At 50.3% G+C, this 16,902-nt stretch overlaps 1 protein-coding gene across 1 annotated transcript; it reads right to left on the minus strand.

Moving 5' to 3' along the window:
* Positions 1 to 9,073: 9,073 nt before the first annotated feature.
* On the minus strand, positions 9,074 to 15,905 carry Serpinf2 (serpin family F member 2). Its single transcript, XM_032914035.1, has 8 exons — positions 15,843 to 15,905; positions 15,663 to 15,725; positions 15,182 to 15,383; positions 14,568 to 14,711; positions 14,242 to 14,445; positions 13,760 to 13,902; positions 10,908 to 11,112; positions 9,074 to 10,116 (listed from the first exon to the last, which is right to left on the minus strand). The coding sequence occupies exons 1-8, from the start codon at positions 15,861 to 15,863 to the stop codon at positions 9,704 to 9,706; spliced, it is 1,395 nt and encodes a 464-aa protein (XP_032769926.1). The 5' UTR covers positions 15,864 to 15,905; the 3' UTR covers positions 9,074 to 9,703.
* Between the last annotated feature and the right edge of the window lie 997 nt (positions 15,906 to 16,902).

The raw sequence follows: 16,902 nt of genomic DNA on the forward strand, positions 1-16,902 counted from the left end.
TGAGCTGGTATAGAGGTGCTGGGTTCTTCCAGGTGGTTGGCTCCGGCTCTACCTGCATTTGGGGAGCGAGATAATTCTCCTCCCTCTCCTGGAAAATGTGATTGCTCTGAAGTTCTTTGCTCTCTGAAGATTGCAAAGGGCATTGGGGTGGGGACTAGAGAGTTGGCTCGGTGCTTAAGAGCACTGGCTGCTTTTGTAGAGAACCTGAGTTCCATTCCCAGCAACCACACACGAGCACCCAAGACTGCCTGTGACTCCAGCTCCAGGGACTCTGACGCCCTCTCCTGGCCTCCTCAGGTACCACACACACACACACACACACACACACACACACACACACATGCACGCAGGCGCGAGCACACAGAAGGGAGGAGAGAGAGAGAGAGAGAGAGAGAGAGAGAGAGAGAGAGAGAGAGAGAGAGAGAAATAAAAGCTTAGCCCAGTGGTGGCGGTGGCACACACCTTCATTTCCAGCACTTGAGAAGGCAGAGGCAGGTGGATTTCTGTGGGTTTGAGGCCACCATGGTTTACAGAGTAAGTTTCAGGATAGCCAGGGCTACACAGAGAAATCCTGTCTTGAAAAAAATGAATAAATAAATATGCAAACAAACACAATCTTTAAGAAGAAAAGAAAGGATGGTGGGGAAGCATCTGACCAGAGGAAGAAATGGGGTGTACAGGACACCCCATCCTCAGAGGAGGCCTCACTAGAGGCTGTCTGCACGGGAGAACTCCTGCACTCAGCTTGCCCTGGGGTGTTAGAACTCAGAATGCAGTTTCAAAACTAAAGCACTGACATGAGTGGTGACTGGGACCCCAGGTTGAACCCCTCTTATCCAAAATAACTAGGAACCAACCAAACAAAGGTGTTTTGGATTGGGAATCTGGAATATTTGCATCTACACAAGAGATCTTGGGATGAAACTCGATTCTAAACTCAAAATTCACCTATTTTATATAATGCTGAATACACAGAGACTGAACATAATCTTAATATTTTCATAACTGGTGTTGGTGTTTCTTGCTCATGATCCCAACGCTTGGAAGGTGGGACAGAAGTTCAAGGGCAGCCTTGGCTACATGGTGAATTTGAGGCTAGCCTGGTCTATATGAAAACCTGTGTCATAAAACAATGAAAGAGAAGAAAAAATGGCCAATAAGGTGGCTCATCAGGTAAAGGTGTTAGCCAGTAAGCCTGAAAACCTGAGTTGTATCCACAGCACCCATGTGGAAGGGGAAAACCAACTTCAACCTCTGTGTGTGCCATGACTCATGCACTCACCCACACAGCCACCCACGCACCCTAAATAAATAATTGTAATGATTAGTTTTGAGAGAAAAATATTTCTCGCTAATCTTATTTGTGGAACAGAGTCCGTGTACACTGAACTGCCGACCGTGTAGTATGGGACCTGTTCCAGGAAGCTAAAGATTTGAAATGCTTCACATTGCAGCTACTCGGATTAAAAGTATTGCTCTCCGGGCCAGGTAATGGTGGCACATACCTTTGATCCCAGCACTGGGGAGGCAGAAGCAGGTAGATCTCTGTGAGTTTGAGGCCAGCCTGGTCTACAGAGTGAGTTCCAGGATATCCAAGGCTACACAGAGAAACCCTGTCTCCAAAAATCACTAATTAAAAAAAAATCTTCCTTTCTAAACCTATATAACACGTTTTCTAGGCTCCCTAACAAAGCCCAGTAGCCATTCAGAGAAGACTCAAAAGAGAGAAACTTTAGGGAACTCTACGGCCACCCTGGGGAAAGCCACAGAAAGCAGAGCTTGGCCAGGGAGACTTTGTAGTGGGCAAGGTTCAGCTCTGTAGGAAGAAGAGTGTCAACAGTCAGAGTCCAGCTTTCAGTAAAACCTGTGGAGTGCCTCAAGGCAAAGCACTGTGTTGGGGGCAAACCCACTTGCAGTCTAAGCCCAGTGACATGAGTTCAATCCTTGGAACCCAGGTGGAAGGAGTGTGCTAACTCTACGAAGTTGTCGTCTGATCTACACATGTGCGCAAATGCCCACACACACATGTACATGTGCGCAAATGCCCACACACACATGTACATGTGCACATGCACACACGCATACACATGAATGTGCGCACACCCACACACTCCTCATTCAATCTCCCATCAGCCAGTGCCATGCTCTGAGCACAGGGGATACTGATAGCTTTCCTGGCTGGTCGACCAGTTGGTTTGAGACCAGGTCTCACTGTGGAGCCCAGGCTGGCCTGGAACTCACAGTGATCCTCTTGCTTCTACAGGATGAGCCCATCACGTCCAACATGTTATTTAAGCAATGCTCTGTAAAGCAAATCTAGGCGAGCAGGACAGTGCACTCCTGAAGTCCTAGGACTTGAAAAGTAGAAGGAAGATGAGGAGTTCACATCAATCTTCCATAGAAGAGTTGGAGGGTGCTGTGACTGTTCCCTGGGAGGTTCTGCCAGCGCCTGACCAATGCAGAGGCAGATGCTCACAGCCAACCGTCAGACTGAGCTCAGGGACCCCAGTGAGGGTGCTGGGGGACTGGAAGGGGATTGCAACCCCACAGGAAGAAAAATGTCCGCTGGCCAGACCACCCAGAATTCCCAGGGACTAGACCACCAACCAAGGAGTATATGCGGGGGGATCCACGGCTCCGAATATACATGGCCTTGTCTGACATCATTGGGAGGTGTCAGACAAGCATCAAAAGGAAATGAAAAGACAGAAAAGAAAGAAAAGAGATGGCTCTGAAAGTAAAAAGTACTTGTCACTAAGCATGAGGATATGAGTCGCCCCCAGGTCCCACATGGTGGAAGGAGAGAAATGACTCCCGTATTTTCTGATCTACGCATACAATCCATGGCGTACACAGAAACACAGAAACAATAAGTAGCTGTGTGTGGTGGTGCACATGTAATTCCAGCATTCAGGAGACAGAAGCAGAACAGTTGGAAATTTAAGGCCAACATAAAGACCTACACCCAAAGACGTACAAACTGTAAGGAAAAGATGGATGACCAATGTGACATTAAGGTTAGAGATCTCTCTTCACACTGTATAGATACTGTAAACGGAAGAGAAAAAGAGAAAATGCAGTCACACCCAAAACCATAAATCAACGAGAAAACCAGAAACAACTCAAGAGTGGGGCTGGAGGGCTGACCAGTGACTGAGAGCACTTGAGGTCTGTGCAGGGGACCTGAATTACATTCTCTTTTTTTTTTTTTTTTTTTTTTTTTTTTTTTTTTTTTTTTTTCAGAGCTGGGGACCCAACCCAGGGCCTTGTGCTTGCTAGGCAAGCGCTCTACCACTGAGCTAAATCCCCAACCCCTGAATTACATTCTCAGTGCCTATAGTAAGCCTAGAGAATCAAACCCATCCGTAACTCCAGCTCCCTGGGATCCAACACCCATTTCTGGCTTCCACCAGCATCACTCACAGGTGTGCACACATACACATCAATAAAAATAAAAAATAAAAACTGGGCATGGAGGGATGGGGGGTGGAGGTAGCTCTGGGAGGAGCTGAGAGGGATTGGGCTGAATACAATCAAAATACACCCTGTGAAAGTCTCAAAGAACTTATACAAAATACTATAAAAATTCAAGAGGACCCGGAGACGGCTCCGTGGTTAAGAGCATTTGTTGCTATTGCAGAAGACTCCAGCTCAGTTTCCAGCACCCACAGGGTGGCTCACAACATCATAACTTCACTTGCAGGGCATCCAATGCCCTCTTCTGACCTCTGTGGACACCAGGATTGCATGTAGTGCACAGACATACACAGGCAAAAACTCATAAAATAAATCTAACAGAAAGTTTTAACTAATAATTTATGAGAAAAATGAGGTCAAGTCATTCATGGAAAAATCCCAAGGGGACCATAAATTTATACAAAGCTCTTCCTTCCGTAGGGCTGGGAATGTGGCTGAGTGGAGGTCACTTTCCCTGGAGTATGAAAAGTCCCTCAGCCAGGCGTGGTACCTTTAACCCAAGCTCTCCAGAAGCAGAGGTAGAAGGATTTCTGTGAGTTCAAGGCCAACCTGGTCTACATAGCCAGTCACGGAAATATAATAGAGACACCCTACTTAAACCCCACCATAAAATGGGGTGCCCCTGGGTTTGATTCTCCAAATCACTAAGAAAAAAAAGTTATCATTGCTAATAATCAAATTAAAACCCTAAGAAGTCCTGTTGCACAGTCTTTTTTTTTTTAAAGAATTATTTGTTCTGGGGGGTTGGGGATTTAGCTCAGTGGTAGAGCGCTTGCCTAGCAAGCACAAGGCCCTGGATTCGGTCCCCAGCTCCGAAAAAAAGAAAAAAGAAAAAAAAAGAATTATTTGTTTTATGTATATTGGTACACCGTAGCTGTCTTCAGACACACCAGAAGAGGGCATCAGATCCCATTACAGGTGATTGTGAGCCACCATGTGGTTGCTGGGAATTGAATTCAGGACCTCTGGAAGAGCACTCTTAACCGCTGAGCCGCCGGGTCTCTCTAGCCCCTGTTGCATGCTCCTATCCGGTTGGTAAAATTTAATCACGCGATGGCTGGGTATGGAAACTGCGGCACACTACCCAACACAAGTGTATGTGCATATGGCAACTGTGAAGAAAAATGTGACAGTAAATGCTAACATCGTGTGTGATTGCATGCAGTAACCCTGACCATTAAAGGTAGACAGGACTGAAGCAAAAGCCGAAGGATCCACCTTTTTTTGTTTTTAATTTTATTTAATCTTTTTTTACAATCCAGATTTTCTCCTCCTCCTGGTCCACCCTCTGACTGTTCCACACCCCATACCTCCTCCTCCCCACCCACCCCCATCTCCACAAAGATGTCCCCTCACCCCATCCCCAATGCTCTACTTCTAAATGCATGCACCAAAAGCCTCTCACAGGACCAGAGGTGTTGCTCTGATAGGTCATTGCTTGGTATCCATGAGGCCTTAGGTTCCATCCCCTACTCCACTGAAGAATAAGATGAATGTGTGGACACGAGACATTATTCGCTGGAACAGTCTAACTGTCTAGAGTGCCCCAGCCCACTGTGTTCCCACTTGCTGCTGGTCTAGTGCCAGTGCCTCCTGGGGCTGCACCTGAAGAAGGGGACTGCTTAAGAGGGCTCTGTGTACACCATGGCTCCTACCCAGCCAACTGCCACAGATGCATGATGGGAAAGCCTTCTGGAAGCGACTGGCTGCCAAAGGCTCTGGCGAGAGAGCACCCTCTACTGGGAGGGTGGAGAAACCTCATTGTTTCAATACTGGTTCTGCGTGATCCCAGGAAATTAGACAACAACGGAAGTCCACCAGACTCTCAGACTCTCTTCCAGTATCTCCTACGAGAAATTACTCAAGACTTGAAAACAGGTCTGCGGGGTTCCAGGGCACAGCTGTTAGTACTTGCGGTGGAGCCATTCCCACACAATAAATGAGCGAGGGGGGGATGGGGGGGGAGAGAGAGAGAGAGAGAGAGAGAGAGAGAGAGAGAGAGAGAGAGAGAAAGGGAGGGAGAGAGAGAGAGAAAGGGAGAGGGGGGGAGGAGACAGAGAGGGAGAGAGAGAGAGAGAAAGGGAGGGAGGGAGAGAGAGAGAGGGAGGGAGGGAGGGAGGGAGGGGGAGAGGAGAGGAAAGGAGAGAGAGAGAGAGAGAGAGAGAGAGAGAGAAAGGGAGAGAGGGAGAGAGAGAGAGGGAGAGAGAGAGAGAGAGAGAGGAAGAGAAAGGGAGGGGAGGGGAGAGGGGAGAGGAGAGGAAAGGAGAGAGAGAGAGAGAGAGAGAGAGAGAGAGAGAGAGAGAGAGAGAAAGGAGGGAGAGAGAGAAAGGGAGGGGGAGAGAGAGAGAGAGAGAGAGAGAGAGAGAGAGAGAGGAAGAGAAAGGAGGGAGGAGGGAGAGGGGGAAGGGGGAGAGAGAGAGAAAGGAGGGGGGAGGAGGAGAGGGGTAGAGGAGAGAGAGAAAGGGAGAGAGAGAGAGAGAGACTTAAGACTGAGAGTATAGTCTACTGTAGAGCATTTCCCCAATACGTACAAGACCCTGGTTCAATCTGAGCACTGAGAAAAAGGGAAAAGACAACTTTGATTACCTCAAATTCTCCTTTTTGCAATACACCCCTAAAGTCGCTGCCCACTTCCCTCACTGCCATGATATAAAGAGCTGTTTGCTCTTATGTCTACACAAACTTGGCTCCCACTTCCTCTTCACCTCTGTGGTTCTGTGTCATCTCCCCTGAAACTGCTGCAGCAAGTGACTTGTGTTGACTGCCACATGGGGAGTCTCAGTAGCAGGCAGCAGAGCACAGAGCTCCTTCTCGAAACCCCTTCTCTCTAGTCACCATTTTCTCCCTCCTTAAACACCCCATCTTTTCTGTCTGCTTGTCGATCCTCGGACCCTTTTCTCTATGAACAGGATCTCTCCTTAAGGAATTTCTTCTAGTTCACTGTACCCCACCCCCACCCCCACTGGGGATGAAACCCAGGGCCTTGCACATGCTCAGCGGGAGCTCCACCCAGCCCCTAGCTCCACGACTTGAAGCATCTCTATGCTATCCCGTCAACTCCTTGACATTCAAAATGGGTGACCTCAAAGCCATAGTCAGCGGTTCCATGCCTTCCAGATCCACATGGTAGCCCAGTAGTGAACTCACAGTCTTCCAACTGCAAGTCTGGACGCTACTAATTAGCTCAAGTGATAGAAATAACTCTAATTTTCCCAGGCAAAATGGTTCATGTGATTGGCCTGTATTAGTGTAACATTGTCATTATAACGTGTTTAAAGAGCAAGTCTCACAGCCACCCTACAATCTTTCTGCTTCCTGGCTCGGTCAAAGGCACACACACACACACACACACACACACACACACACACCCTACTCATTTCTTACAAGATCCTAGGAATTCAAGGACGGATCCCATTATCCTTGAGTCCTTCCTTCTCTTATCCCCTGTGGTCCAGCCACAAATTCTATGACTTTGGTCTGCACCCTGGGTGGGCAAACCAGTCTTCTTCTTCTTCCCACTTCATCCCATCCAGAAGCCACGTGAGCCTTCCACAGCCAAGCTCAGACCAGCATCTTACAAGTCCAAGGCTTCCGGGTGAAGGGGCATTGCTATACACAACACGGGCTAACCTCCAAAATGTGAGGTAGGAAACTTGACATAGCTCAGTGGTAGAGCGTCAGGTCCAACCCCAGAACTGCCAGACCGGGGCAGGGCATGGGGAAAGAGGAAAAGGCTTCATAATTCATTTATGCAAAACGAAAAGCTGCGGGAAAGGGCCAGCAGCTGGCTAAGCAGGCGAAGAGGTTTGCTGCCAAGGTGGAGGGCTTGAGTTTGGTCCCTGAAACCCACATGGTGAAATAAGAGAACTAATCCCTGCAAGTTGTTCTCTCACCTCTACTTATGCATTACGGCACAAGTACACACACACACACACACACACACACACACACACACACACACACACACACTAGGGGTCTGAGAGCTAGCTCAGTGGTTAGTGTAGTACTGTCATGGAGGACTGGAGTTCTGTTCCCAGCATCCACCCACAACAGGTTTTTCTCAACCACCTATAAATCCATCTCCAGGGCATTTGACGCCCTCTTCTGTTCCCTGAGGGCAACTGCACTCATGGACATATATCCCCAAAACACACACACACACACACACACACACACACACACACACACACACACACACCCCCCCACACATAATTAAAAAAAATAAAATCTTTTTTTTAAACACAGGGAGTGCCAGGCAGTGGCAGCACAGGTCTTTAATCCCACTTGGGAGGGAGAGGCAGGCAGATCTCTGTGAGTTCGAGGCCAGCCTGGTCTACAAAGGGAATCCAGGACAGCCAGGGCTTCACAGAGAAACCCTGTCTCAAAAACCCAAAAGGAAAAGGAAGGGAGGGAGGGAGGAGGGGAGGGGGGGAGGGAGGAGAGAGAGAGAGTGAGTCTAGAAAAGATGGCTCAGCAGTTAAGAGCACTTGCTGCTCTCTCAGTGATCCAGGTTAGGTTCCCAGCACCCATATGGTGTATCAGAAACCGGCAACCCCAGTTTCAGATGATCCGATGCCCTCTTCTGGTCCCTATAGCCATTGAACCCATGTGCCACACAAACATACATTCAGAGAAAACACTCATACACACAAAATAAAAGTAAAAAAAGAAAAAAGAAAAAAGAAAAAAAAAAGTAAGTAGCAGATCTCTCTCCTCTCTGCAGCTCCGGACTCGTTCTCCCTCCTCCCCGTCTCAGGCTCAGCACGTCTTGAACTTCTGCACATATTCTCAGCCAGACCCTCTGCTCTTGCTTCTCCCCTCCCCGCAGCTCTCCACTTCCCTTCCTGAAACTTCTGAGGTGCTCTCCATCGCCTTCTTTGGCTCCTGCTCTGAGTAGTGTCACCTGCTGGATAGCCTTGCTCCTGGCTCCACTGTTCATGTCTCAATTAGGGACCCTCACCCTCTGACAAACCACGCATGTTCCTAGTGTGTCCGCCCTCCCCCACCCCATGCACACATACATTCTTAGCAGCATCAGGATCCTACACCAGGGACCTCTTACCCTCCTCATTCTCCTCAGTCAACCCTGCCCAGGGACATTAGGACTCCAGAGGGCTATTGCCACATGGACACACAGGAGATCCCATCGGGGATATGTGCCCACCCCAGAGGGCACCCCACACCATCCACAAGCACACCAATTCTGCCTTCAATCTTACTCTCTCACAGGAAGTAGCCAGCCCAGTGCCAAGTATCCCCAACTACATCCCCCAAATCCTCAGACACTGCCAGCCTCCAGCTGTCAGCCTGGCCCCGGCTGGCGGGCGCCTGCTCCTGGCACAGCGGCTAGGGTGTAATTAGAGACCCGCTAGCTCCCTAATTGCCAGTTCTAAGCCGTCCTTGTTACCGGCTGCCCGAGGCACACAGAGAGGGAAGGGCTGAGAGCTGAGGCTGGCATGGAGGTAGACCTAGTAGACCTAGAGAGGATGGGCATGTGGCCAGAGACCAAACGTGGCACAGAGAGGGTTCAGTGCAATCTGTCCTGTGGGTGCCTCCCAGCCACATCCACTTGCCCAGAACTGTGACGTCAAACCAGCCCGATCCATTCATTCTTTATTCAGGTGGCATAAAAATCACTACAAAAACCTTACAAAAGAGTCTTGGGAGCTAAAGGGGCCCTTCCCTGCCTCAGCCTCTGAGCTTCCTGGCAGAGGAGGACGAGAGGAAGATGAAGGAGGAAGGCTCCTGGCAGTGCTGGCATCTCCAAAAACCAGAGGGGTGGCTTGGGTGGCAGGACACAGGTTGGGGACCTGAATGTCTTCAGCAAGGCACATCAGAGTCAGGGTAGGTCCGCCTCCACCCATGGAGTAGAACACCAAGGCCGGTCTAAGCTCAGGAGACCAACACTTGTCTCTCTTTTTCCCACCCAGGGCATCTGGGGCTATGTCTAAAGCGTGTGGAGGGACTCTAAGTTAGGGACTAGCCCAACCTACCTCTTGCCAAAACTATCCACGAGTGCCAGCCCACAAAAGGTCACCTCCTGGGCCCCTTGGGAAGCAATGAAGACTCCCTGGGCCTGCCTCCTCCCAGGCCCCACCCCGCCTCCAATCCCCAGTGACTGTCCCCCAGGTCCCACCCTATCCCACAAAGCTGGCTGGAAAGAGTCACAGGAGTTGAGAGGCTGATCCAGGTGGGGACTCAGGATGCTGCTGGCCAGGGCCCCTCCTCATTTGGGGGAGCTAAACTGGGGATAATCTTCCTCCAGGCGGGGCGCAAGTTTCAAGTCAGGAGCAAAGGTCTTGCCTCCGGGGACGTCACCTTTGTCATTCTGGTCTGAGCGCCTGTCGTCAGGGGAGTCTTGCTGTTCCTGGGGCTGGGGCTGTGCACTGGGGTCAGGGTTTCTCACACTTCCCACAAAGAGGGGTATGCCTATGGTGTCCTCCATGATGAAGAAGATGAATGGTCGGTTCAAAAAGAAGGAGGAGAGGGACATTCGAGTCATGGCTGTGCTGGTAGCTGCGGCTGCCTCCACGCCAGCCTCACTGAGCTCCATGGTAGACTGATGCTGCACACTAGACACCACCAGACTCTGGTCAGAGATCCCACGCAGGTCTGGGCTCTGGAACAAGTCCTGCAGGCCTGTGCAGAGCAGCAGATGGCTGGTCAGTGCTGCCCCAAGGGTATTTGGAAGTGTCTGGGACCCTGGCTAAAGGGAACACTTGAACGCAGTGGTTGACTGGAATCTGTTAAATCTCCAAGCCTCAGCCTAGACGACACTTTTAGAGGCCTTTTTTGCACTAGGTACTGGTTTGATATTCTCTGGGGTAAACTGGAAAGGCACCCTCCGACTTACCACTCGTACTAGACCGTGGGTACCTGAGTCTCTACCTGCCCGCTCCATTAGACTGTGCCCAGTGAGCGCTCAGTGCCTAGTGCAAAGTAGCTTCAGCTCTTCAACATGGTGACCCCAGCTTCTCCTCTTCCCTTTCCAAGATAGTCAGCGAGGTTCACATATCGCCCTGAACTCTTTTTTTTTTTTTAAAGATTCATTCATTTATTTATTTTATATGAGTTCTATAGCTGTCTTCAGACACACCAGAAGAGGGCATCGGATCCCATTACAGATGGTTGTGAGCCACCATGTAGTTGCTGGGAATTGAACTCAGGACCTCTGGAAGAGCAGTCAGTGCTCTTAACTGCTGAGCCATCTCTCCAGCCCCTGCCCTGAACTCTTTACCCAGGACTATGTAGTGCTCAGTCTCAGGCAGCAGAGTAGTTCACCCCACTCCACCCCAGAACAGAACGTCTAGGGGAGCATATCAAATGTTCCCATCCAGGAGGGAGGCAGGGCCACCTCTGACTCAGACACACTGGCAGCTCACATACTCTGCCCAGACCACCTGAGGGCACCCTATTCCCAACCTCCTTACCCAGCTTGCTGAGGGTGGCCACCAGGTCCAGCTGCTGTTCCAGATGAAGTTTAGGCAGCCGCACCTTGGTGGGCTTCTCCCACATCGAGGGCTGGTACAGAGTGTCCCAGGTCAGGTTGGCTAGTACCTCGGACACATTCCACCCAAAGTAAGTGGGCATTATGGCCACGAAGCTCATGTTGTTCTGAAACGGGAAATGAGCCACCTACAGATAAGAAAAGGAGAGAACGGGCTGGAGAGATGGCTCAGTGGTTAAGAGCACCGACTGCTCTTCCTGAGGTCCTGAGTTCAAATCCCAGCAACCACATGGTGGCTCACAACCATCTGTAATGAGATCTGATGCCCTCTTCTGGTGTGTCTGAAGGCAGGCAGCTACAGTGTACTCATACAATAAAATAAAATCTTAAAAAAAAAAAAAAAGAAAAGGAGAGAACATGAGGACCAGACAGCACTGAGACCTGTCTGTGCTTTTGAGACAAGAGCCAGAAATTCCAGATTAGCATGCTTTCACTTCATCTGGGACCATATGAGATAATGCTTTTACATCTCTGCGTGTACACACATAAGCATACATGCTTGTATGGGTGTGAGTATGTTTGCACATGGGTATACGGAGGCAGAAGTAGGTAGACATCAGCTGTCTTCCTGTATTACTTTCCACCGTGTGTGTGTGTGTGTGTGTGTGTGTGTGTGTGTGTGTGTGTGTGTGCGCGCCATCTTGTTGTTTCTTCTAGACAGGGTTTCTCTGTGTAGCCCTGGCTGTCCTGGAACTCACTCTGTACACCAGGCTGGCCTCGAACTTGGAGAGATCCGCCTGCCTCTGCCCTCCAAGTGCTGGGATTTAAGATGTGTATAACTACACATAGCTCCCTCTTTTTTGGACACAGGGTCTCATGGATCCCAGGCTGGCTTTGAAATGACTGTTTAGCCAAGGATGACTATGAACTTCTGACTCTCTTGCCTCTCTGCCTCCTGAATGCTGGGATTACAGAGCTGTACATCAAGCCCAAGTTTTGTTTTGTTTAGACAGGGTAATGTATCTCAGGCTGTCCTCAGACTCACTATGTAATTCACAATGACCTTGAACTTCCTTTTAAGGTTTATTTTTATTTTATTTTATTTTATTTTATGTGTATGGGTATTTTGCCTGAGAGTATGTCTGTGTATCATGTCCTTGCAGTACCCACAGAGTCCAGAGGAGGGCAACATATCCCCCAGAACCGAAGTTACAGGTGGTTGTGTGCTGTGTGGTGGGTGCTGGGAATCAAACCTGGTCCTCTGCAAGAGCAGCCAGTAAGTACTCTTAACTGCTGAGACATTTCTCCACCTTGAACTTTTGATCCTCCTGTCTCTGTCTAAAAGTACTAGGGATGGCAGATGTGCATCAGTGTACCTGGCGTATGTGTTGCTAGGGGTGCACAAAGGGCTTTGTGCATGCCAGGGAAGCACTCATCTGCTCAGCTCCATGTCCAGTCAGACTTTTGAATCTTCTAGCAGGGTCTTCACTCCAGACTGAGTCCTCCATCTGCTATCAACTAGCTGTGCAGACAAGCGATGGGCCTTACTGTCTTTGCCTCTCAGTTCTCCCTGCATGTGATAGGGTGGCTACTGGCTTTCAAAATGACCTGTAGAGGAGCCATGGCAAAGCGGAGGAAGCTCGCCCCTTGCCTTTCACCTTCACCCAGAGAGTTTGCTATACACGTCAAGATGTGGAATGAGATTTTTTTTCTCTCCCTCTCTTTAGACAGGGTCTGGTCATAGCCCTGACTATCTTCAATCTCAGTCTTCCTGCATCAACCTTCTGAGGGCTGGGATTATGGTGTAAGCCACCGTACTCAGCTCACACCTTTTATTGACGAATCCCTGCAGTTAAGACAGCATGGAAATCACTAGGCTCATGGCTCCCTGAGTTCCTGCAGGCAGGTCCTCTGCCAGTGGGAGGATGGGGAGAGGGAACCAGAGGATGAAGGAACAGTGGGTAACACAGGGCTTCAAGAAAGAAGCAACAGGGGCTGGAGAGATGGTTCAGTGGTTAAGAGCACTGACTGCTCTTCCAGGGGTCCTGAGTTCAATTCCCAGCAACCACATGGTGGCTCACAACCATCTGTAATGAGATCTAATGTCCTCTTCTGGTGTCTGAAGACAGCTACAGTGTATTCACATACATAAATAAATTAAAAAAAGAAAGAAAGAGAGAAAGAAAGAAGCAACAAGAAAGAAAGAGCTAAGTTGAGCTGAGCAGGCTCTCATCTTCTCACCATCGAGCTAGAGAGAAGCCCGGCTGCCCAGGTGGCTTCTCCATGCAGAACCCGCAAGGCTGTGTCCTGCTTGCCGAAGAAAACTAACCAACAGAATGGATAAGCAGGTGTGGTGCCACACACCTGGGATCCCCGTACTCAGACAGGCAAGAGGGTCATGAGTTCAAAGTCAGCCTGTGTAACATGGTCAGACCCTCGAACAAACAAAACTAACTCATACTGTTATCTCAGCCGCAGATGATGGGCCCAAGAATCAATATTGTAGCCAAGGAGTCACGATTAGGCTAGAAGCAAGGGAAGCCTTAGCCGAGACAGAGCTCCATCCAATCAGAATGTTCTGAGCAATAAGTTTTGAAACCCACCTCCCATCTATGGAGCACTGTGTGGGAACTCCTGTGTTCCCTTAGGAGCAGGGCCCTGGTCTTGGGCACATGACAAAATCTCAATATATTTTCTTTGAGCAGACGAACCTCAAAGAGGCTGTGTCCTGGGTGGAGGTCTAATAGACCCTTTGGGAGCGACCTACCCCACGGACCATACTTTGCCTCCCAGCACCAGGCCTAGTTTGCTAGTCAAAGCCAAACCCAGAGTGACCTGTATCTCAGGTTGCTCCAGCAGGAACCATCGAAGAGGGTATGACTGTGCGTGCATCATGTCCACTGGCACTGTGAACTGCTCGTCCAGGTGGAAGGAGTCTTTCTGGGTGAGGCTGGGGTCAAACTTGGTCCTCCAGAAACCTGCGGCCAGGCAGAGGGCAGGAGCCATGTAACATAAGACCAGCCTCCTCCCTGTCCTGCCTAGAACCCATTCAAGGAACAAGGAGTGGAAGCCAAGCTCCCAGAGGCGCTGGCTGGTTGACATCTAATTGATCTTAGGTGTCTTCCCTACATCTGGATTTGCATCTCTCCATCCCTCTGTAGCCCCAGTTTCCTCTCAAGGCAGCCTGGCCTCTACAGCTTGACTTTCCTCCTCTTCACACGCCCAGACAATGCCCTGCTTCATGGCCTAGCAAAGTTTGCACAGCCGACAGGGCGGGTGGGACTGTGAGGGTGAGTGGCTTAAGAAGAACAATGCACCATGAAAGTGGATGGCATTGAGGAGGAGCAGCACGGTGTTATCCGGCAGCTCAGAGAGGAAATCCTCAATCTTCCCTTCTGTGGCCTCCTTCACCCATTTGTTGATGTTCATCAGGTCTTCTTCCTGCCTTCCAGTCAGTTTCACGGGCTTTGCGCCGAAGAGCTTTTCCGATTGCTCCAGGAAATCATCTTTGATGGGAAATCCTGCATGCAATGGGCCACAAACTCATCCCAGGACCCCCACACCCACCAGTGTTCTACCCGAGGCCAAGCCCCTCTCCCTCACCCTTGTGCACTAGAGGCAGCTGGCTGCCATCAGCACCTACCTTTCTGCAAGTATATTCTGGCCGCCAGTCGGATTGTCCCGGGGTTTAGGTTCTGGCAGAAATGGCTCAGTAGATGCGGGATGCAGGACCCCATGTTCATGTGCAGCACTCGTTGCAGGTTCTCCAGTGTTTGGTTCCGAGCACCTGAAGGGGACCAAGTAGGCTGACACCTAGGCCACGGGCTCCTTCTGGCCCCACTGCCCACTCCCACCCTCTCACATTCCCATGATGAATATGGCCACAGAGCACTCCTCCCCTCCCATGGAGCCATAGGACCCCAGATTCTGCTTTCCTCTCTGCAGCTAACAAGCTGGGGAATGTCACCTCGCCCAAGGTACCTTTCCTCTCTGAACCGCAGTGTCCCACAGTGAGACACTCATGTCCACTGGAAGAGATTGTAGCCATCAAATTCCTGTGCTAAAATACCTTGTCAATCACATTCGTAGGCTATCCCTGGATCTCTGGCTCATAGAGGGTGGTGACAGCTCAGTCACCTGCCTTCTACCACATGTCCATGTGTGCCCTATGGAGAAACCACCCACCCATGGACGACCTCTGCAGTATCAAACCCTTTATGGTCTCCTAGTTCTCCTGGACAGGTGTGACCCCAGTACCTAGTGCCAGGTGAGAGAGTGCTAGGGCCACACTAAGGGGTGACAGGACAAGGTTGGAGCTGGTGGATGTTTGGGCCACCAGGGAGAACAGGTCAATAGTAAAAGCCATCATGGCCTGAGACAGCCTGCGAGTCTCCTCTGTAGTTGGGGCACTCTTGCAATCTCCTGGGGACCTCTTCAGGGTAGCATGGTCACCAAGATCCTACAAGGACAGATCAGAAGTCAGTGAGGTCAAGGGGTCAGCTCCAGGTTCTCTGTTTCCCTCATAGTCCGGGCAGCGCTACAGGGCAGCAAAGACCTTGTCCTAGATCTGAGGTGAGAAGAATCATGCTGGAGTCCTTCCTTCCCCAACCCTTCTGAGCCCCTGATCATCAGTCCTATAACTATGTCCCCCCCCCCATTCTCTTGCTTCCACTGATCTGGTTGGTCCTCCTCCTCCCTCTGGCCCCACCTACTCTTCCCCAGCCCCACCTGATTGTACCTGGTTGCCCAACTTGAGGAGGGCAAGTGGGGGCAGCTTCTGCTGGGCTTGCTCACTCACTGGCTGTAGAGAGAAAGGAGAGAGTAGATGAAGAAAAGCCCCTTCTCATGGGTCCCTACCTTGTCCAAGACATAGGTGAGACCCTTGAGCTCTTCCCCCCAACCCCTCACTTTTGAGTACCTGCTGGCCCGGGAGATCCATGGCGCTCACAGGAGAGACCTGTTGAGAAAAGGGTGAACAGAGGACTCAGGGTTCCTCCCTTCCCACCCCTCTGGCTCTCCCAAACTTGCCCCTGCCCCCAACATCTCCTTCAGCCTGACTGACTGCTTCCCACTCAGACCTCAGCGTTGCCTCACCATTGAACTGGGACCTTGCAGACAGGACAAGCTGAGTACCAGGAGCCCCCAGAGCAGTGCCATGTTCCTGTATCCAAAACAGAAAGGGTTAGTTCCTACCTCACACTCAAAGGCCAGGCAGTAGACTGCTACCCATGGGCTCCTTGACCACACCAGGTTGCAGAACCTGGACTCAAATCACATTAGCTGTGGATCTCGCCCTGAGAGGTGGGATTTCCAGAAGAATTTTTTTTTCACCTGTATAGTTTTTCATTTAGTCATCATTCTTTAGGTCTCACATTGTGGATCAGTCCTGGGTTCAAATCTAGACTCCGAGTCTTGGAAGAGGATCTTGTGCATTTATTTCCCTAAAGCCTTTGGGCTTTACCTTGTCTTGTAAATTTACGGCAGAAGTCCTTCCTACTCCCATTGTAGATTTTGAGCATGATGCCTGCCTAGCCCTCAGTGATGATCTGGGAAGGAGTCTCACCCTAGCGAAGCCACTCAACCTGTTGTTCATTTCATCCAGCCTCTCTCAGGCTACCTGGGTCCTACCCAAAGGCTCTGAGAGCTCAGCTTGGGTGGTAAGGCAGCCAGAAACTGCTTTGTTGACCAATGAATGACTGACACAGACACCTTTGGACTTACGGGAACCACAAGCCTCATCCTACCTCTGTCCCAAGTTCTGCTCCAGGATGTTTCGGGGAAGCCCAGCTGGTGGATGGGGGAGGCTCTCAGTCTAGGGCCTCCAACAAAGTCTTCCTTCCCATCCTCAGGGCCTTGTCTCAGGGCCAGCTCTTCTAATGGGTCCTCCTGTTATCCCCAGACCCCCACAATTGTGTCCAAGAACCCTCAGCCAGGGCCTTATCTGCAATCTGGATATATGTTTCTTCCCGCCAAGAACA

Source organism: Rattus rattus, chromosome 9 (assembly GCF_011064425.1).
Source record: "Rattus rattus isolate New Zealand chromosome 9, Rrattus_CSIRO_v1, whole genome shotgun sequence".
In the NCBI taxonomy this organism is placed as follows: domain Eukaryota; kingdom Metazoa; phylum Chordata; class Mammalia; order Rodentia; family Muridae; genus Rattus; species Rattus rattus.